Here is a 22507-nt window from a genome sequence, read left to right as displayed (position 1 = left end):
TCACAATAGCTTCCCTATCTTCTGTCCATCAAGGACCTACATTAGTTAAGATTTGGTTTGCCTGCAAAGAAATAATCCCAAAATAGTGGTAATGCAGAAAAGATAGAAGTTTATTTCTTCTCTCATAAAATCTAAATGGGTGGCTAAGGGAGGAAAGTGGTTCCCCAGTGTCTGGGATTGAGACACTATCTGGTAATACCACACATGGCCTTGACCTCATGATTCAAGATGGCAGCATCCAGGTTCCCACCAGACAATCAAGTGAAGGGATAAAGGAGCCAAAGAGTGCCTATTAGTCAATCTCTTAAGGAAGGTTCCTGAAAGCTGTTGTACTACCATTGGCCAGAACATAGTCACATGACCACTTCTAACTGCAAAGGAAGCTGGAAAATGAAGTCTTTATTTTTTTAATTTAATTTTATTATGTTAGTCACCATACATTACATCATTAGCTTTTGATGTAGTGTTCCATAATTCATTGTTTGCGTGTAACACGCAGTGCTCCATTCAGTACGTGCCCTCCTCAATACCCATCACCAGGCTAACCCATGCCCCCACCCCCTCCCCTCTGAAACCCTCAGTTTGTTTCTCAGAGTCCATAGTCTCTCATTGTTCGTCTCCCCCTCCGATTTCCCTCCCTTGAGGAAATGAAGTCTTTATTATGGGCAGCCATGTGCCCAGCTAAACATTGATGGATATATTCCTATAGAAGGGGAGAATGGATATCAGAGACTTATCACAGTCTCTGCTCCAAGCCTCTCGGTTTGTCCAGGCCAGCTAGGCCGCTGGGAGCCAGGTTCCTAAGCACTAAAACGCAGGAATGGGAGCGTGCCGCTTTTCCTCAGCCACTCCCCGTGGCTCAGTCTGCCCCTGAGAACCTGGAACTGGAACTTAGCCCTCCTGCCACGGGTCAGAGAAAGTCCTGTCCTGTTTAATGACTTCCCACACCCTCCCTGGCCTCAACTGGAAAGGCAGGAAGGCTCCAGGAGAGGCAGCTGACTGCCCCCTCCTGGCTAAGGGGGGGGACACTGAGCAAAGCCGAGGTTCTGAGGGGCAAAGTGGCATAGCAAGCAGGTGGGCCTGTCCCACGCGTCTCCCCTAGATGTGAATGCCCAGCCAAGTGCCCTGCCTCCTGATCCTGCCAAAATCCTCTTCACACAACCTCTTTCAGGAAGCACCTGTAACCTGCCCTGTCAGAAGTCCCCTGTCCCTTTCCTGGGCTCCCACACGTGGTTGAACACCCAGTGTAGCACGGGCTGTCCTGAGTGATGGTCAGCTTCCCTAGATTGGTGCACAGCCCACCTGCCCCCCAACAGCTGGGAGCACCTCCAGGCTAGGAATGAAATCTTACCACAGATCCCTTGCGGCCTGATTCTAGATAGCACTTAACCCTCAGAACTTGGATGCCGAGAAAGAAAAGACGGGAAGGAAGCCAGGCCTGGCTAAGGCGTAACTGAGAGGCAACAGGAAGAGCCCAAACCCAGGCAGCTGGGGGCAGGAGGAACTGGACCGTCCTCCTCCCCTAAACTGAAAGATTGGGATGATCCCCCCCAGGCAGTTGCAAGAGTTGGTGCTTCAGAAAATACCCCCTTCTCTGCCTGGGATGCACTTGTTGCCTGGACTTTCGGGCAGAAGCCCTTCTGGCCAATAATTCCTTAATCCACCTAGCATCCCCTTCAGGGATTTCTGGCAAGGAGGTGATATAGGGCTGTTGAGTTTGTTCTGTGTTTAGCGATCAGAAGGAGGTATTGGGAGGAGGAAGTTTCCTCCTTTGCCCCAGGCCCCTGGAAGGAGCAGGGTGAGCAGGAAGGTGGGCTCTAGTCGCTGTGGTTCAGCCTTGAGTGTTTCCCGATTTCTGTCTCTGGCCCTGAAACACCCATGGATGAAGGCCTATGCATTCTCAGAAAGGCCAAGGTGGGGTGGGTGGGGATGGGAGAAGGTTATTTAGGCCCCGGCCACGCTAACTGGCGTGCCTCCAGAGTCTCTCCCCCGGTGCCAGGCGCTGGGCTGCGGAGGTTCCACACTCACCCCATCTATGTAACAGCCCTGCAGGAGACCCACTATCACCCCATGTAAGACAGAAAGAGCCCGAAGCTGGGAGAGGCTAGATTACTTGACCCTATTGTACAATTGAATGGTTGCAGAACAGGATTCTCCAATGGGACACAACCAGCAGGCTCCCTTCCCCAGGGGTTGTCAGCTCCAGGACCGCCAGATTTACCCCTTCTCTCTTTGCTTTCCCAGGAGCATCTCTCTAGTGTCCTATGGTATTTGTTGTACACTTAGCTTCACAGAAGATAAACACTCAAAGCTGAAAACTCCAATTTGTCACATTCCTCCAGGTGGTGTCCCCTCTTCCATGTCTGTGCTCAGCCTGAGCATCTGATCCGGTTCGGTCTTCAGCCTCCAGATCATGTGCCCAGCCCTGTGGGTCCGAGCCCCCTGCCTGGCCATTCTCCAAGTGGTTCCAGCACTGTTGGCTTGGCTACCTTATGTCTTTGGCATTTGGACAAGGCCCAGCCATGCTCTTCCAGGGACATTCACTTTTATGTTTCCTTTGAGAAAGTTAGGGACTCCCCAGGTAGGGAAGGATCCCTGTCCTTTCATGCCCACCCCCCATCTGCTGTTGCCTGGGGCTCCAGAGTCATGCAAGGAAGAAGCCAAATTAGGTTGTGTGTGGATTGAAAATGGCCATACTTTTATTCATTTCTGGTAGAATAAAGCATTGCAGTTCCTCCTCCAAATCATGGCACCTGTCACCCTGGGTTACAGTTTCAGGCTTCGTGGGCTAGCCTGGGAGCTCTGGGAGGGCAGGGGGCTGCCTGCCATTGGACAATGTGTGCCCAGTACAGGGCCTGGCACAAAGAAGAGGCTCAATTATTACAGGGGGCACTGACCATGGGGCCGATCCTCTGAATATGGGAACACGAGGGGCATTTGGGTGATAACCAGCAATTGCTCCCCCATTCCCCCCAAAGTCCCCTGGAATCACATCGTGCCTTCCGCCAGTTCCTTTTATTGGAACCAGTCCGTCGATCCTGCCAGCAGCAGGGAAGTTTTCGCTGCCCTTCATTACATCACTAGTGTCCCGGGCATGGCCTGCTGCCCTTCACCCTATTTCCTCGAAGGTGCCTGCAGAGCCTCACAGAGCGCATGCATTCTCATCCATCCAGCGCCACGCTCTTTCTTCGTTTCTCATGGCAAATCCCATGCCACTTGGTAGACCTTTGGTCACATATGATGAACCAAAACCTCTGGCCAGAACACAACAGAAGTCGGAGGGAGAGAGGCCCCAGCAGTGTAAACAACCCAATAATGGACTGGGAGGCTGGATGGCCCACAGAGAAGGGTGCCCAGAGCTGTCCGCCAAGCCCACTGCCGTTGTCAGGGAGCAGAGTTGAGCCACACTGAGGCCCTGAGAACGAGCAGCTCCTCCGGAAACCGGGGTGGCTGCGGCGGACGCTGAGAGGGGCGGCCCACCCACTGCTATTTCCGAAGGAGCCCGGTGTGGTTACTCAGTGTGCTGGAATTAAGCTCATCTGTAACTTGATAAGTGGGAGCAGCCTCACGTTTTACGGAGTAATTAAGTCTGAGAGAGCAGAACAAGGTGTTTCTGGGCCCCAAGATGCCCCGAGGTGGGACCCCATTCACTCTCTCTCTCCTCTAACACATGTCCCTCGATGCTGAGGCAGGACGGTCCTCACCATGGTCCCGGGAACGCCGCCTGGCCCTGCTGTCTCCAACCCTCAGGACTTCTCCCAGGGCCCAGGCCACTGGCCGAGCCCACAGACACAACAGCCACAGCTCCAGGGAGACGCAAGGCCCAGCCTCCCCTCCACGCTGCTCTCTGTAAAACTGTGGGCTAGGAGAAAGTTGAGTTCAGCGCTCCCCTCATCACTCCCTCACAGGCTACATGGCTGGCCTCTGAGTGGGCTCCAGCCCAGCTCAGGGGCCCTGATGGGGAGACTGAGGCAGCCTAGGAGTAAAGGAAGGGACCCCAAGGCTGGAAGCCAGGCTCTCCCACTTCCTGGCCCTGTGATCTTGGGCGAATCACTTCACCACCCCGAGGCTCAGTTTCTCTATCTGTAAAATGGCAGTAGTCGTCCCGCCTAACTCATAAGCTGTTTGTGAGGAGCAGATGAAAGACGAGTCATGAGTGCACTTAGTAGTGAGGGGGCCCATGTGTGAGAAGTTGTCAGCATTTCCCCGAAGGTATTAAAACCTGTCTCCAAGTTCTTGCCGCTGGAGGGGACGCAGGTGGTCATTCAGCCTGGTGTGTGTCATTAAGAATGAAAGCTGGGATAACCACAGCTGAAACCTCCTGGGCAGACAGTGAGGAGTATGGAAACCTTGTCAAGTGAGGGACCTGGGCTCTTGCACTTGATCTGGCCATTTTTGAATACCTGATGTTCTGTGCAGTTCTGGGTCACAGCCAAGTGCCAAAGGAGTTAGGTTCCAGGTGGTAGACTTCAGCTCAGTCTTTGGATCAATTCTCCCTAACCAGGGACATGCTGTCTCAGGAAGTAATGAGCTCCTTGTCGCTGGAGGGCTTCAAGGCTTGGCCAGCTCCCCGGAGGCTGGGAGTCAGGCTTGGCGGTGGTTGGATCCCCTTTCCCTCTCTGAGGTTCTGGGGCTCCTAGTAGCCTCTCCCGGTCTTAGTCCAAGCCCTGGTCACTGGTCCCTAGCCCGGCAAGGGCTCACCCAGTACGTCTGAAGGGCCACTCACAGACCAGCTGCCTTAGCGCACGCACATACCAGGAGGGCTTTATGATGCTCTGGGCTTGCCTGTTTGGTCTCCAGCAGAGCACCAGGCCCCACAGCTCTCCTTGTTCCACAGCCTTATCTGAGGACCCTCCAGCCTTGTGCTCCTATAGCCCTCAAGCACTTCGGGAGCAGTTATACTCTGTCTCTGCCCGAGGTTGGGTCTCGGTGTTCCTAGAGCCTGCCCTCAGAAAGGCCCCTGATGGCGGGCAGTGTTGGCCCCGGGAAGGCACATTTCCTCCCGTTGGGACACGAACGGGCTCCCCCGGCACCCCCTCTCCCACAGGGGGCTGGGAGGGAGGGGATGGATGGCTCACTCTGTGCTTGTTACTGTGTATATGCTTACAGATTTTTCTCACTGTTACATAATTGAGGTATTTTTTCCCCTCCTTATTTTAGATCCTGGTGCCATCTGCCCTGCTTTTCATGCATCGCTAGCTCCAGGCTGGAGGTTAGAGCTGGCTTGGCCACCCAGTTCTATCCCTCCCTTGGCAAGAGACTTGGGGTAGTCGGTTTCCTTATGTGTAAAAGGAGATAGTAACCCTCCCCCACCCCGTCTCCCTCCCAGGGCCGCTGCGGGACGCCGGGGAGAGGCAGCGAACTGGCTGTGTAAGGCAGCCAGCACCGCACAGATGTGCCTCCTGTCATCTGGCAGGCTGAGCCTGGTGCCACCCAAGCGGAGGGAGCCTCTGCCTGCTCATGTCTGCCCCTGCAGCAGATGAGCTGCGCAGAGCTTTGTAGAGCCAGGCCCTGTGTGAGATACAGGAAGCGAAGAGGCCTCACAAGTGGGGAGTCTGGCAGACCCCCTGCCACGGGTAGCCGACACACGGCCCCAGGAGCCTGGGGCAGGCAGGGCCAGGCTGGCCTCGCACCTGCTTGCAAGCCTCTTGGCCCCAGGTGGCATGGTAAGCGCCCCCTGTCAGAAGCATCTTGCAGAGAGCTCTCACCCAGCCTCCAGCCACCAAGGACAGTACCCTAGAGATCATGCTCCAACCCAAGGCGGCAGCTGTGGACGCCATTTGTACCCCGCAGAACGGGAGCCCTCTCTCTCCCCTCACCCCCCCACCCCACCCCAAGAAGGGGCAGCTCTCTGCTGACAGGCAAGCAGGGAGGGTCTGGGTGCCAGGTTAGTTCCCAGGGCTGTTGGGGTGAGGTGATGGTGAACAGCACCGCTCAGACTTTTGTCACAGATCCACTGTGACACTGGGTGAGTCACTTTCCCTCTTTGGGTCTGAGTTATGTCATCTGTAAAATGGGAACAACCACCTCTGTTCTGCCTACTTCCACGTCCCTTGGAAGGATCAGAACTAGACCTGCACCCATGTAGTCTCTAGGCCACCAGAGTGAATTTGGTCATTTAATTAGCATCGAGATTATCTGGAAAGGAGGTGCTCTGGGCTTTGCAGTCACTGGGGTAAAAATAAAACTCAGGGCGGCCTGCGGGCCAGCCTAGCAGTCCTGTCCTACTCCCGGAGACCCCCGCAGAGGAAGATGTGGCTTGTTCAGTGCTCAGGAGCTTGCCCCCCCTTTCCTCTAGTTCCCGGATGTCCACACACACGTGTAACTCCAAGTGTTGCATCCGTCCCTCTCTCAAAAAATCGAGCATGGAAACAAAATCTCCCAAGCTGTGGAAATGCGACTCTGAAAGGTCAGCTCTGTGATTCAAAAGGATGTGGCTGTAATGTGAACACGATGGCCATCGGGTGTCCGGCTCTAGGCTCTGGAGGGCTTCAGCCCTGCCGGCCCATCCCCTCATCCCCACAGGCCCTCCTGGCCTCACCTTGCAGACAGGTGGCCGGGCAGGGCGCCCCTGATTGAAGACAAAGGGGACCAAAGCCCGTAAGGCAGGCTGAATTTCCTCCTTGTGAGGCCCCCTGTTCCTTGGCAAGGCCTGAGGCCGGAGGCCAGGCCTGGCTGCCCAGCTCTTCTTCTGCCTTCTCCGGGAGCCAGGCTCCACGTTTATGCCAGGCAGCTACTTGCAGAGCAGGGATTCTGTTTCTAAAGGGGTCTTGCTCTTTGTGCCCGGACTGGAAGGTGGGGATCAGGAACCCTCTGAGACCTCAGGCTTGGGTGGAAGCAACCGGGTCGGGAGCAGAGGCCGCTCGGGCCGCAGCAGAGGCAGAGCGCCCTCTAGCGGCAGGCCTGCCCCTTCCGCCAGTTTGGTTTGCGGGGCTGGCGCGCCGGACCGCCTGCAGCCACCTGGGGGCGGGAGTGGGGTCTGGTTTGGGTCCAAACAGCCAGGCTCTGGACAAGTGCAGGGAGAGCAGCATTCAAACCCAAACCCAAGAAGGGATAACACAGACTCTACCTACCAGTGACCTGGCTTCTTAATTAAAAATAAGGCCACAGCAGGCAAGCAAGCATACAGTAAAGGCCCCCCTGAGTGTATGTGTGTGTGTGTGTGTGTGTGTGTGTGTGTGTGTACACCACATGAGACAGGCAGGCAACCTGGACCTACCCCAGCTGCAGGCTGTGCCATGGCTCCTGCCAAGGACGCAGCATCAACATGGTCCCACCCCAGGCAAAACTAAGCAGACTCATACCAGAAGCAAATCAACCTCTTAGCCAACAAGCACCTCTACACAAGTCCTAAGAGAGGTTGCAGAAATCGCAAATGGAAATTTCCAGAATGTCCCCACCCCTTGGTATTGCTGGCTCTGGGCCACACACACAGGCACCATGGAAATGCAGAGGGGTGCACAGTGGGCACGCGGTGTGTCTGGCTCAGGTGAGGGTACAGAGCTCATCACAGGATCCTCAGATAACTGGATCCAGAGCAGCCCTGGAACACACACCGTGAAGCATTTCTACAGTGGTGGCAGAAACACATAACTTGGACCATGTATCAACAACAAACGGTTACTCGTGTATCCTCTTTGGGCCACACATTCTTCATATACAAAAGAAAAAAAAATATCTGTCCTTGTCACGCATGAGGCTGGTTTAAGGATCAAATGAGATAAATTTCTGAACAGTTGTTTGGCTTTAAAACGTAAAGGATTGGGGCGCCTGGGTGGCTCAGATGGTTAAGCGTCTGCCTTCGGCTCAGGTCATGATCTCAGGGTCCTGGGATCGAGTCCCGCATCAGGTTCCCTGCTCAGTGCAGAGCCTGCTTCTCCCTCTCCCTCTGCCACTCCCTCTGCTTGTGCTCTTCTGTCTATCTCTCTGTCAAATAAATAAAAATCTTTAAAAAAATAAAATAAATAAATAAATAAATAAATAAATAAATAAATAAAACGTAAAGGATTCATATTGTATTTCATAATACATCTGTGTTTGATATAAATGTGTCTTCCCAAACTCTTTGTATGAAATCAACTTGAGAAAGATGGATGTATCACGTTTGCCCTGAGGTGTAGGGAGCCTGCCCACCACTCTGTTCGCCGACCGAGAAGGCCCAAACCACTCGCCGTGCACCCAAGTAGGGCTGGGCTATCCCCTCTAGTTAATCCTGCAACTGGTGGTAGGTTCTCCTGGGACTGTGGGTAATGCACAAGGTGGTACTCAAGCGGCGACCACACAAGACCCTCCCTCCCTGCACCCCTCTCTCTTCCCTCCCCCCAGGGCTCCCCAACAGAGGCCAGTGGGACCGTCTTCAGTGTATGTAGATCCTGTCGGACACTGCTGCGGGCAAGTGGGTCATGACCTGCATCCGAAGCCACCAGTAATAGTCCATGGGGTGGTAGCGCGTGTAGGGGCTGGCAGAGGTCAGAGCGTGGGTGACAGCACTGATGACCGGGGATGTGTCCGTGGAGCCACTGTTACAGTAGGTCTCCATCTTGGCGATCTTCTCGTCGAAGTACTTCCTGCCGTAGTCCTGGCGCACGACCTCAGGCAGCTCATGCCACATCTTATCGGCGATGGCCTGGATGCGCTCAGGGCTGTAGAGGCTGGTGGCGGCGATGAAGTTGCCAGGTTCCACCACGCTGACCTTGACGCCCAGCGGGTGCATCTCGTAGCGCAGGCAGTCAGAGAAGGCCTCCACCCCGAACTTGGTGATGCAGTATGGGGAGCGGGCCAGGTTGGCCATGCGGCCCAGCATGCTGCTGATGTTGACGACACGGCCTACAAAGGAAGACAGCAAACCCCTGCTCAGGAGGCACTGACTGGTCAGGCAGAGGGCCTGGGGCCTGGCAGGCTTCCAGAGGCCCAGCTGGAACCTGGCCTCCTAGCCCCGACACCCCGAACCTGAACTAGCCAGGGTCAGGGCGCCTTCTAATTCATAATCGAGGCCGGCTCAGGCCCACATGGCCAGATTTTCCCTGACTGTGCCAGGCAGGACAGGGGAAGAGAAATGAGCAGGCCTGCATACCAGGCGGGCACAGCATAATGGGCAAACTGCTAGGACCCACTAGGGCTCTCGCTGCAAGCCGGCCGAACCAGGGTTCTGAACCTGATTTCAGGGCTAGAACATGTGGACAGTCTCCGGCACTGGAAGAGAGTGGTGACCTCAAGAGGCTTTCCACAGGCCCGGCCTCAGGTAGTGGGATGGAGGTGGAGCCCTTCCAAGTAAGCCCAAGCGGACCTGGGACCTGCTTGCCCTGGGAGTGCCCTCAGGAAGTGAAGGCACGGCCCCATCCTGGGCGCCACAGGGAGACACCTTTCAGAAACCTCTAAGTTGGAAGTCACTGAAGGGTTGGGGTTTTCTTCTAAAATCCTACAGCTGCTCTCTGGGTTCATTCTATCATTGCTGAAACTTTGGGATAGATTGTGTGGATCATCTCCTTTTGCCATCATTGTTTGCTATCTAGGGAGAACATCTAAATCAGTGACTTCTTTGGCTACCTAACATGGTTTGAGAGTTTTGTCTGTTCTCTAAATTTCTAATCTTGATTATTATTATTTCTATATTTTACACTTTACCACAACTGTCTTATTTTTTAACTGTGGCATAGTAACCCATAGAATGGATATACCAAAACTGACTTAACCATGCCTCTCTCGATAGTTGATGTATATACACACAGCTCTGTGCACAGGGTGGTTATTTCTCTAGATTAGGTCCCCAGAGTGGGATGACTGCTGTAATCTTTTAGCCTTTGAGACAGCTGACCTCTCAGCTGCCCTCCTTTCTGAAAACCACACATCCCTTCCCATCTGGCTGGCCAAGGCACTTCCACTTGCCACCATCCACAAGACCTGCACAGCCCCCGAGAGTCCTGTGCTCAGCCTACCTGGGGTATGGAGGTTGGCTCTGCTGAGACCTCTGTCCATTCTAAGCAAAGATGAAAAGGTGGGGCAGGAGGAAATCCCTTTCCAACTCACCTTTGGCCCTTCGGATGAGGGGGAGAAAGGATTTTGTCATCCTTACTGTGCCCCAAAGGTTCACTTCCGCCACTTCCTTGTAGGTCTCCATGCTGGTGAACTCTACTTCTCCGAAAGTTGAGATGCCCGCATTGTTAACGAGGCCCCACAGGCCTGGACAGGATGGGACAGAACCATGGTCACCACGCACGCTTGGCCTCAGACACCATCAGCCTGCAGCCCATGCCCCTCTTCGCTTTGTCCCTTCTCCCCCAAACTTGCTACTTCTTGTCCAAGGCTCTCAGGACACTTTCTAGAATCACCAAAAATAACAGGAGACAGAGAGGCCTACGGTGCTGGCTGTGACCCTCCCGTAAGTCTAAAACGTCCAATTACTATCTCGCTTCTCCCTGCATGGACTCTCTGGGCCCACCATGACCCAGCCCTGCCAGGTGTCCGCAGCCTGGAGTCCCACCTCGGCTCACTCAGTCCCCCTGGCTCCGTGCAGTCACCTCCCCTCACCCTGCACTGTGTATTCATTTCTGCCTCTGCACCTTCGCTTGCCTTTGACCTCCAGCCAGAAGCCAGGAGAACCTCAGGAGTCTTCCAGGCCAAGTCTTCTCTGGAGGACCAGGGAGGGGACCCAGTGTCCAAGGTCTCACAGCAGTTAGAGGCTCAGCTAAGACTTGACCTCAGGTCGAGCCCCAGTCCTGATCCATCCTGAGACCCTCCTGACCATGACTCCATTCTCGGATCTTCCCCTCTCTGAAGCATGCACTGTTTGCGGTTATCACTGGTGAGCCCCCACGGCCCATGTGTATACACCTGGTCTCTGCAGGTCGAGAACACCCCTCAGCCTTGTGTGGCCCCGGGTGGGGTACAGAGTTGGAGCAAGCGTACATTGAGTACACTTGGGTGGACTGTTTCCTGTAAGACCAGCTAGGGGACAGCTGGCTTCTGTACCTGTAGACTCAGGGAACACTGGTGCTAGAAGGATCCTCGGAGCTCTCACGACTACTTTTACAGCCAGGGAAGTAGAGGCCCTGAGGAGGAGGATGGTTTCAGCACGCCCAGCAGGTCAGAGGCAGAGCTGAATGAGGGAAGGAGGCCCCGAGGAGGCCACCTTGCTTTGCAGGGCCTCTGAGTGCCATCTGTGGGGTGTGAGGACTGCATGGGCTGCAGCCTCGGGGCACAGCTGTCCTCCTGCCTGTGGGAACCCTGGCCCCGCTTCGCTTTCCAAGTTAATCATGGAAATGAGTTGGTGTAAATGACAGAGTAATTGGTCTCTAGCTGCTTTCCTTCCATGTTACCCAAATTAAAGCTTCAACTGACCTCTGGTGCCTTCTCCTTCAATTATGGAGAATTAAGGACATTTATTAGGGAAGGAAATTGCTGGTTAACAAAGTGCTCATGAAGCTCTCACTCTCACTCCCCACGGCGGCTGAGCTGAAGCCGCAGGCCCTCGGGTCTCACCAGTGACCTCGCGGTGACGTGGCCACCACAGCCACCGCCCTGCAGACCTCCCCGGGGGTCTTCACCCCTCTCTTCTTCCCAGGAAGAGCAGGAGGCCTCCCACCACCTGCCAAGGCTGACACTTCACCCTCCGCCTTCCAAACCATAAGCCATCACTCCTTGTTCCTTTTTTATGCAACTTCAACCCTTTTCTTACCCCTGGCTCCCTCCCTCCAACATTGTACACATTAGATGCTCAATAAATGTTTGTCAGATGAATGTCTACAAATACCATGTCTCAAGATCCTAAAGAACCTCCTCTTTACCATGTTACATCCTCACACCACCGTCTGTTCTCCTTCCTTCCACCACCAGGCTTCTGAGAACACAAGCCACACCCTCCAGACCCCATTTCCCTGCCATTCTGGGTTCCAGCCCTGTTGCTGTCCACAGTGTCTGGAGTGCGACATCCTAAGGATGCCCCATCATCTCTCCCTCCCATCCTCACTGCTCCCCGGTATGAACACTACTCATGGTTCTTGACACTTATTCCTTCTTTGGCATTAATGATACCCAAGCATCTCTTCCATCTCCCCCCCCACCCTTCTTCTGCCTGCCCCCTAAATACAGGCATCCGCCAATGTCCTATCCTAGACCACCTTCTCCCAAATTACACTCAATGCCTAGGCAGGCTTGTCTTCTTTATGTTCATGGAAATTTCCAGCTGCTTTGTGTTTGATTCACACGAGACCGTATCACACCTTCAAATACACAGTTGTGTTTTTTTTCCAGCTAAAAACTAATTACATCTGACACTGATATCCAAAAGAGTGTAACTGAACTTGACCTGTGAAAGCACACTGTTCCTGGATTATAGGTCTGCTGACTTGATAAGGAGTAATAGTTTGCGGACCTAGTTGCTCTCTGGAGTCCTCAGCCAACTTCCAAATAAACTCACAGTGAACATTCCTGCTGGTCTGAGGGACGGCTGTTTTCCTGCAACAGCCCCGGCGCAGCCAGACGTCAAGGGTTCCCGTGTACCCCGCGGACTCACGGCTCTCTCCCGACTGCAGTCTCCTCCTGACGGTCACTTTCACCTCAGTGCCCCAAGGTCGCCCTCCCACATACCAGCACGGCGCGTTTCAGCAGCTCCAGCCCACGCCTCACTTTCCTCTTCGCTAACAGACCCCTGGACACTCTCGCTTCTCCCCCATCTGATGAGAACTGTTAATACTACTGGTCAAGATCAAAAGGACAGTGGCCAGGCCCTGGGCTCAGCATTCTGCGTGCATTCATTCAGATGCTAAGTTGTCCCAGGTCTGGAGGACACAGCTGAGGCTCCAGGAGGTTAAGCACCTTGCTCAATGTCACTCAGCTAATAGGGGGACAGGATGGAATTTGGACCCAGGTCTGTGTGAAGACACAGCCATCATGCTCGGCCCTGTGCTGTTGCTGGCTTCCTCTGCCGTGTCATCAAATCCATGTCTTCTTTCCTCTTGCCACAGCATTAGGGTGGGTCCTTGTCATCTCCATCCTGTATCACTGGAGAACTTCTCCCAGGTCTCCCTGTCACAGCCTCTGTCCTCCACCTCCATCCTGGCCGGCCCCTCAGCCAGACTCTCCTCCTCTGTCGGTCACTTCCTGCTCTGGCAATTCCCTCCGCAGGGGTACGTGAGGCCTCCTTTGCCATGCTTCTTGTTCTGCCCTCTGGAAGCCTGAACAACCGGCCACTCCTCTGCCTCGTGGCTTCTCCCGGCTTTGCTCAGCTCCCATCCCTCAGCCTGAGGACAGCTTTTGCTGATATTCTGCCCATGTTCCTGCAGCGGTCAGATCTAGGTGTGAGCACCGGATGTGTGAGCAGGGCACTTTTCCCACTTCACAGACAGGCAAGCTGAGGCCCACACAGGGGAAGGTACAAGCCCAAGGTCAGGCTTCTAGTAAGAGGGTGAAGCCCACAGTAAGTGCAGTCTTCTCACTCGCAGACTGAGGGTGTCCCAGATGTAAGGCAGGGTCTTCCTTCTCCATGGCACAATGTCCCCAGTGCTGTAACCGTTCTGAAGAGGTCCTGCCATGAAGCCACCGACTTACATCTGGCTGGTGTCCAACCACAAACTCCTCCTGCCAGGTCATACCTTCACTGGTGTTCAGCACACTCCCAGGCATACAGCAGGTACTCAATAAGTATCTCCGGACTGTGAGGTTAAGTGGTAGTTTCAATATCAGGCCTGCCGCTTGGCTCACTCAGCCCTTCGCTGGGGTGCGGGTAGGCAGTGTCCAGATGTCCAGCCAGTCCCTCGGAGCTCTGCTGGCGAGTGCAGGGGCTGGTGGCAGACGGCTCACCGGCTCTTATCAGACAATCCCCTTCATCTCACCCCCCGAGGCTGGCTCCCCTGTTCCACGGAGCCAGGATGAAAGGCACCAAACTCGCCATCAAAACGCGCACTCCACTTGTCTCCTGGAAGGATCCTGCCTGGGTAGAGTGAGCCAGAAGTGGCCACCCCCTTAGGGACCCCAAGCTGGTCGGAAAGCCCTAGAAGGGCGCCACCTGGAGTTCAAAGACAGCATTGCCGGAGAAAGGAAGAATGGCAGCCGCTCTACAGGGAAAACGACAGCCCTTGGTGGGGCAGGGGTGCGGGCCACAGGGAAGAAAGAGAGGTGGAGGGGGAAGTGGGGAGAGAGAGACCTGGACAACCACATGTCTGACAGATTTCTCATCTTTTTCAGACCTAAAAAAAATCTTCAAATCTTTTTCCAGAAAATGCAGCATTGGGTAAATGAGGTCATGCTGTGGTTTATCAACCCTCACTGGAATGTGTCATGTGGAAAAAGGCAGCAGGAAAAAGTTTATGCATCGGGGTGGGAGTAGGGTTTGAGCTCAGTCCCAGGGCAGGGGGGTGAGCGCCTCCCCCTTGTGGTTCCACTCAAGCGAACTGGCCGGACCAATACAGGGAATGGAGGTGGTTCTGTCCTGGCGGCAGGGGACCGGGACCAGGGTCCCGAGCAGCCCCCAGCTCTGGTGCAGCCCCACTCTGTGCTCGGGTCTACAGCGGCGGTTTCCTTCCGTGGGCATTTTAAATCACCACAGACCCTCAGGCTGCCACGAGGGGGCTTTATGGCACCGACTGCGGCTGTTTGCCTGCCTCCTGGTTGACAAAGGCGGGCGGGAGGGCCGAGGCAGGCTGTACCTCCTGAGCTGCGAAGCACCCCATGGGACCCATCGTGCCTTTCCGTAATGGGACGGGAGCCCTGGCCCTGCGAAACAGATGTCCAGTGAGTGAGGGAACCCACAGGCCTCTCCTCTGAGAGCAGAGCAGCCTGGGAATGGCCGGCTTTGGAGGTGGGGGCAGCCCTGGGCTGACAAGGGGACGTCAGTGACAGGCTGGCAGCACAGGAGCTCTGAGGCAGCCGCTGGGAGATGGCAGCCTCTCTGCCTGGCTCCTAAATGCTCAACAGAGCCCAGCACCGGCGCGTGGTGCCCTCTCCTCCCCCCTCCCTATAGTGCCTGAAGTCACCACTCAGGAGAGCTGCCTCGTCCATCTGTGGGGAGGAGACAACCCTCTCGCCTGGTCTGCCGGGAAGCTCAAAGGTAAACGTCTGAGAGGAAGCAAGTAGCCCAGAATGCACCATGGCTGTGTGCTCCCTGAATGGGGTCTCCTCCCCTCTGTTGAACAGAGCCCCTCCCACCAAGGTCCCTCCATGGGCTGAACTGGGAGAACACCCAAGTCCTTATGTTACTGGAACTTTCTGCAGCATGTGACCCTGTGGGCTACTGGCCCTCAAACTTTCTGTTCCTTCGGCTTCTGGGGGCACAGTACCCAACCTCTCTGCCAACTGCCTCTCCCCTTCTCCAGCCCCTGATTGCTCACGTTCCCAGGAGGCCCACCTTGCATCTTCCCCACTCTAGCCTCACCTCCAGCCCTGGACGTCTGGTCTCCACTAAGACATTCCCGCAGGGCATCCCATGGGCACTCCGCAGCCCTCACCCTGCTCCTCCAGTGGGGGGGCACCATGTGTCAGGAGAGGCCTCATGCCCCTCCCTCATCCCCCGCATGCATGCATCACCAAGTCCAGCCAGCCGTGTCTTCCCGTATCTGATCTCTCCTCATCCCCAACACCTGCTGCCCTTGTTCAGGGGTACTCCTGCACTCATGCTCTCCCTCTAAATCCACCTTCCACACTGCTGCCCCAGTCCCCAGACTGACAGGTCATTCCCCTTGGGAAATCTACCGTGGCTCCTGGTTCCCTCAGGAGAGTGGCCATAGACCCCAGGCTCTGCCTGACCTCCCTCCTCAACCCCTCAACCCCCACCACCTCCACCAGAGTTGACCATGGACTTGTCCCCCAGCATACCCTGTGTGCTTCCCACCATTGTTCCTTCTCTCCCCCACTCCTGGAATGGCCTTCCTGCACCCTGCCATGATCTGCTCTCACTAACGGGCTCCCCACCCCACCCAGGGCTGGGCTGTGTCCCTCTGTCACGTGCTGCTTCCTGAGAGGGGGTGTGGAGATCATCTGGGTTAGCCCCACAGTGAACCATGAGGTCTCTGGGAATAAGGACTGTGTCTTGGCCATCTCTGTGTCCCCAACACTTGGCCCGGAGTGGGCATTCAATGAGCATTGTCTGAACTGACCTGCCCCCATGCTCATCTATTCACCACCCCTAGAGATTTTGAAAGCGCCTCTGGCTTTATTTCACATTGCCTTCTTGCATGCGTGTGTTTAATTTAACCCACTTCCTCCCGCTGTGCAAGAAGAGCTTCAACAACAGGGAAAGCGGCCTTTTGACAGGATACCGGCAAATGGGGGTTAGTGTTTAGGAAAGGTGCCCTCGGAACGGCTGGTGCACTAACCCTGCTGCCCCAACGGGCCCCCTACCTTTCTCAGGGTCCTCCAGGCTCGAGCGGACAGTCTCCACCACTTTCTCCACCTCCTCACTTTTGCAGACATTGAGCTGGACAGTTCTCAGTCGATCACTCTTCAAGCTGTCCAGCTCCTTGACTCCAGCGTCTCCTTTGTCCTGGGGAGGAGAGAGTTGCTGGTCAACCACCTCCTTCCCACCCTGCCTCCAGTCGGAGGACCAGGGCCAAGGCCTTGCCAAAGCCTGGGGCTTACTAACAACTAACAACTGCAGGACGGGGTCTCTGGAGACCCCCTGGGGCTGCTCAAGCGGCAGGTGGTTCTATTCAACCCCAGGACTGATGACAGATCAAGCCAACCCAAGTGCCACACACACAATTCCCCAAGGCCTCATCGGCAGGAGGCTTTCTCTAAGCAAAGGTTGTGAAGTCAGTACCTATCAGGGCTAGGCATGCAGGTGTCTGACACCGGGGCGGGGAATGAAGCACGAGGCTTCCTCTCCCCCCCGCTAGCTGCCGTCCATGTGGCTACACGTGTAACCCAGGCTCGCCAGATACTCAGATGTTTAAGCTAGTAATTAGGAGTTCCCAATTTTTTAAGTGTTAGCAACTTACTCACATTTAAAAAAGAAACACGGTGTAGGCCAAAGCGCATCCACAGGCCACACGTGACTAGGGGGCTGCCAGTTTGTCACCTCTGGTCTAAGCCACGGGCCTGTCACCACCAAGGTGGTCAGAAGCCAGAGCAGGCTCTCATTCCAGTCCCGCCACTACCCAGGCTTTGTGCCCTCAGGTGCAACCCTTAACAGGTGCCCAGTTTTTCCAGCTTAGAAATAAGGACATCGCCACCTGTCCTGACCTGCTCAGGTTAATAGAATGACGGAGTCATCTTTATTAAAAACCTGTTAAACTATACAGTGCTATGTAAATCCAGGTATTATTAAACACGAGAAAGTGTCACTCACTCAGCAAGCATTTCTTGGGCCTCCATTATGTTCCATTATGAGCTAAGAACTTGGAGACACAAAAATAAATAACTCATCCCCCGTTCTCAAGGAGGCACGTTTTTGGGAAGGGGGAGGATGCATAAGTGAACAATATGGGCAGTATTTGCAGCATGAAAGCTTGCAGGAGGGGACACGGCCAGGGCAGGCCTTTCAGGAGCAGTGACAGCCAAGGTCATGGACCAGAAGGGCCCTGGGGATGGGAAATTTCAGGCAGAGGTAAGGCCTCTGCAGGCAGAGCAGGGGCATAAGGAAGCAGTTGCACAGGAGGCTGGGGAGGTGGGCGGGGGTCTTCTTGGGACGCAGTGGTGAGCTGCTAGAGGGCGTGAATAAAAACGAGCATCATTTACTGAGTGTTGACGATGCTTCCCACTGTGCTAAGCACTTGACATGCATTTCTCATTAGTCTGCACACCATGAGACAGGTTCTATTACCATATTTCATCCATTCTATGACCCATATCTTTTCCACCTTAGGGATGAGTACAATGGATGTGAAAATCAAACACCATCAGTTATAATGTAATTGGAAGTGACTTTCTCAGTGGTGCAGGAAACAGGAAGGCATCTAGCAGGAGGACGGCAGGGGCTGCCAGGGGCTGAAGTGAGAGGGAAATGCCTACTCTCAGCCAAGATACAGGTGGTACTGAAGCTAACCTCTCCGGCAAGGCCAAGAGTAGGAAGCACAAGGATGTCCGCATATGTCCACAGTGAAAAGTTCTCTGCGAATTAGGCTGAGCCTGGTTTAAGTGGTCTGAACCAGGAGGACCCCAGGATGAGATGTTTGCATCATGCCATGTCAGAGAGACACAGGAGAGAATGGTGATGGGCCTGTGTCAAATGGGGCCCGAGGTGCTGGAGGTAATCACTCTGGAGAGAGACTTGGGGAGAACATGAGAGCGAGGGAGCAGACTGGTCCCATGCCACCCACAAAACAGAAGCAGGGCCAAGAAGTCAAATTCAGCCCAAGATGAGGAGTGCCTTTCATCGTCCGGAGATGGCGAGACTGCCCGGGAAGAGTTCAGACGGTGAGGGTGGAGGTCGGGGTTGGGGCAGGGTGGGGGACATGGTGTGGAGAAAACCCAGGCATCAGACAGGAGGTCAGGCCAATCCCCAGGCCCCCAAGATCTCTTCCACTCCTAAACAGTCATCCTCTACAGGGAGCCTCCGCAGTGGTCCTGAAGAGAAGCAACACGTGTGGCCCTCTGAGTCTCTGCCCCGCCTGACACCAGGCACGCCAGCTACGCCCGGGGTCCCCTCTGCACAGCTGCCAGGTTTAAGACTCGGTTAGTCCAAGGCTTGGCTCTGAAATCCCTGGAGGTGCCAACCTTCCCGGAAAATAGGCAGGTGTTCTATCTACAGGCCTAGAGCTCCTGCTACAGTTCCCCGAGAGGGTCTGCCAGCAAAGAACTCCCAGGGACGACAGCTTCCAGTCCAGAGGAGGGAAGGGCCGGTGCCCACAGACACCAAGAAATCACGTTATCTTGTTTGAATGCAGTCTTCACGTCGTGCCCCCTCAAGTGCCCCTCAGAGCAGAGCCCAGGTGGTCTGGCTCCCTGAGCGGGTGCTGATGTCTACTTCCAAGAGGACAGGCACCTGAGCATCCTGTCCTCTTCCTGGCCTTTGTGAACCCTGCCACCACCTTTCAGCAACTCTCGGACTCCACACCAGACCTCTCCTTGAGCCTCTAGCCAGCATGGAGCCCATGCCCCCAAAATCCCCAGGGGAGGCTCTTCATCCAGCTCAGGGGGCCCACGTGAATTCAGTTTGGCAACGTGGCAGCTAAGAACCCTTCCTCAGAGGAAACCAGGGGTTCGTCCCATGGCTCACAGCTTCAGACTCAGCATTCAGGATCTCAGGAGAGAAACCCACCTCCTCCCTTCCCGACAGATCTCCCCAGGAGTCCTCATTACTCTGAGCAGCCTCCACATCCTGCTCCTGACGGCCACGTCAGTGGGGACAGAGACTGTCAGTTTGCCTTCAGCTGTTCAGAGAAAACCTTTCCTGACCACCCTCAGCCCAGGGGCTGCAGAACACAGCAGCCGGTCCCCTTCCAGATCCACTTGTCCTCAGTCCAAGGCCACACCGCCTCCCAGGCTCCAGGGTTTCTGTCCTCATCTTCATCTGTCTTGCTGCTCGGGGACAAGCTTTCAGTCCTGCTGTGTCAGTGCCTATGGAACTGGTTTACTGATAAACCCATTTCTTTCCTTACCCCTTTACATTTCATCTGTGAGCTCTCTTTTCTACCCCTGGATGAAATTTTAAGCACTTCTTATAGTGTTTCCACACATTCTCAGATAATAGAGAACCTCTTTGTTTGACTTAAAGAGTCCAGTTCAGTCTACTAATCAACTGACTCAAGCCCAGCCTGGTTTGAAAACCCAAGCCTTCCACCTTGTATGCAATTTAAAGCCTGCCCTGACCCAGACCTAGGGGAGTGTAAGGAAGCCCATAGGACGCCAGATAGGGGTGAAGACTGCCTTTCTCCCTATTTTCTAGCTCCTTCTCACCTGTTCCTTAATCTCTGACCCTTCCAGGGTTGGATCCAGGGGCTGGCAAATTAGGGGGTAACACTGTAGTCTTCTGAGGCTGGTCCTGTTGTCTGCTGTTGGTGACCTGGTATGGCAGGTGCATGAGAGCTGGCCCTCCCTTCTTGTGCTGCTTTTGTGGGTTCCGCAGAGATCCCTCCACTGGACACCTCCAGCTTAGCCTTTTCTCCCTCAGCCCGGGCTTCAGGGAGGCACCCCTCTGGCTGGGAACACATGGGTGTTCCTAGGAGTGTCACTGGATAGGCACCCTTACAATGACCCCAGGAGCTCTCCCCCTCGTCCACATCAGGTCCAGGCAAGAGTGTCTGGCCCGGGCAGAAGGACAGCCCTTTCCTGGTGCAGCTCTCTCTGTTCTGCTTCCAGATGAGCCACTCCAGCCCCATTCTTGGGCCTCTAGATATCTTTCGGTAAATATTAACACACCGTTCTGTGGCCTCAGACTCCAGGGCATAAATGGTAAGCTCTCTAATAGTTGTTTTTTTTTAAAAAAGTTTTTTTTTTTAATTCCAATTAGTTAACATCCAGTGTTAAGTAACTCAACCTTCTCCACCTCCATTTCTTACCACACTGAGGCAGGTGACAGACTGAACCTGGCAGCAAGGTTTTATAGACTCTCAGCCTGTCCTGCTAGATGGTCCGGCACCTCAAGGCAGGATGAGGACACTCAGCATGTGAAATGGGAGCATCTCTCACACACACAAGAAACAGTGAAGAGGAATAGACCTGGGGTCTTGTAATAGTCACAGGATGAGCAGTGAGAGCAGCTAGCAAGGAAGGGGAAGAAAAACCAAGAGAGGGGTGTCCAAAAGTCACGAAACAAAGGGTAACATGCAAGAGTGGTTTGTTCGTTAAAGCTGTGATAGGTTCAGTACGATATGGTCTGAGAAGTGGCCAATCGATCTGGCAACATGGGGGCTGCTGACGTCCTCGATAAAAGCCATGTCAGAGGCACCCTGTGTCCCCCTGGTCCGGCCCTGCCTTCCTTTCCCAGCTGGTCTGCTCTTACTCCATGAGGGCTCTGGGCTTCAGCTTCCTCAGACTAAATATGCCATCACCACCCACCACAAGGGACTCCCGTTTGTCCTTCCAGATGGCAATGAGATGCCACCTTGGCCTATCAAGCCTTCCCTTGCACCCAGAGAGAGGCAATCTGTCCCTTCTATGATGCAAGATCTGCCCCCCAACTCCATTCTCCCCCCTCCCTCCCTCACTGCAGCCACAGAGGCCTCCTGCTGTTCTCTGACACAAAGGTACATGCCCTGCTTGGGGCTCTGGCTTGGCTGACTCTTCTTACCCCTTCTATCTGCAAGACTTGCTCCCTAACCCCTTACCTCCTTCCAATATCACTTTCTCGGTAAGGTCTTTCTTTCCTCTTTAAAACCCAACACCCCCTCTACCACATTCACCCTCCATCTCCTTTTCCTGCTTTATTTTTCTCCATAGCTTCAACATCCCATAGGAAAGCAATCTACTTATTTATCTATCTCCTTGTGTGTCTCCCCCCTCCCCCATGTAAGCTCCACAAGGGCAAGAACCTTTCATTGAATTAGTATATGCTATATCTCCAAAGCAGAATATTGTTGGCTCTTGTAGGTACTCAAGAGATATTTGTTGGATGAAAGAACAAATAAACAGAGGGGAGGGGCCCAAAGCCCAATCCATGTGGGTTGAAAGGAAAATGGGAAGTAAATAGGTGAAACTATCTAGTACAAACAACCCTCTGGGGGTGCAGAGAAATGAGCTAGTAGTGCACACAGGATGGGAGGTTGTCAGCGTGTGTGTGTGTGTGTGTGTGTGCGTGCGCGCACGCCAAAATGATCCAGCAGAGAGTAAGGAGTTAATGATGCAGGAGATTACAGACATCTGCTGGAGCCAAGCCCTTGCGCTGGCCCAACGCACTGAGACCTGAGGCACAAGAGGAGGGGTAAGTCTAAGCAAGACCAGTATATCTGGGGTACAGATGTAGCCAGAATCCACCGCGTGGCTTAACGTCTCAGAAGCAGGCTGGAGGACTTAATCTGAGGTCGCCAGTGGCTCTGACTGCTTTCTGATTGGCATCATTAACTCAAACCTCTAGTGACTTCTGCCTCCTCTAGCTTTTGACCAGCAAAGACGTCTACACATGACACCAAAACAGGCAGCAAGTAACACCAACAGACACAATCCGGCAGTCACCTGGTCTGGTATTTTAAAGAGAACACCAGCCACTAAGTCAGGATCATGGCTGTGGGCGTGGGAGGACGTCAGAGCACCCAGTCCAACGCCCTTATTATAAGAAAGGGGCTCAGGGAGGGGAGGTGTCTGCCTAGTCCCTGGGCTAGTGGCCGATACGGGACTAGAATCCACGGCCCTGACTCTCTCTCTCAAAGGCTCCTCCGCACAGCTCTGCACCACGGAGTCGGGACATAGTCCCTGCATCCCTGGACAATCCAGCAGGATGGCACACGCGCTGGAAACATGGAGAAGGAACTTCAAAGGCATGAAATGTTCTGTGGCATCACAGCTCCTGCGAGGACTTGTTGAGGCAGGTCCACATGATGCAGAGAACGCGACTCCAAGCATACCTCACCCATCACCTCCAAATCCGTTTTGGAACAAGTTTTTGCATGCATGTCAGAGGGAGTGGGCACTGGTATAACTT

At 54.4% G+C, this 22507-nt stretch overlaps 1 protein-coding gene across 3 annotated transcripts in view; it reads right to left on the bottom strand.

The window, feature by feature from the left end:
• Window positions 1-8000: 8000 nt before the first annotated feature.
• BDH1 (3-hydroxybutyrate dehydrogenase 1) overlaps window positions 8001-22507 on the bottom strand; it is a 38763-nt gene continuing 24256 nt past the window's right edge. For all 3 annotated transcript variants that reach the window (XM_034999868.1, XM_034999865.1, XM_034999869.1), the window contains exons 5-7: window positions 16333-16474; window positions 10027-10179; window positions 8001-8826 (exon numbers count right to left, since the gene is read on the bottom strand). In XM_034999868.1, coding sequence (XP_034855759.1) covers window positions 8357-8826; window positions 10027-10179; window positions 16333-16474 — 765 coding nt within the window. In that variant the 3' untranslated portion in view covers window positions 8001-8356. The remainder of the gene's footprint in view (window positions 8827-10026; window positions 10180-16332; window positions 16475-22507) is intronic.

Source organism: Mirounga leonina, unplaced genomic scaffold (genome assembly GCF_011800145.1).
Source record: "Mirounga leonina isolate KUSES-001 unplaced genomic scaffold, KU_Mleo_1.0 Mir_115, whole genome shotgun sequence".
Lineage (NCBI taxonomy): Eukaryota > Metazoa > Chordata > Mammalia > Carnivora > Phocidae > Mirounga > Mirounga leonina.
This window is presented reverse-complemented; position numbering and strand designations above follow the sequence as displayed.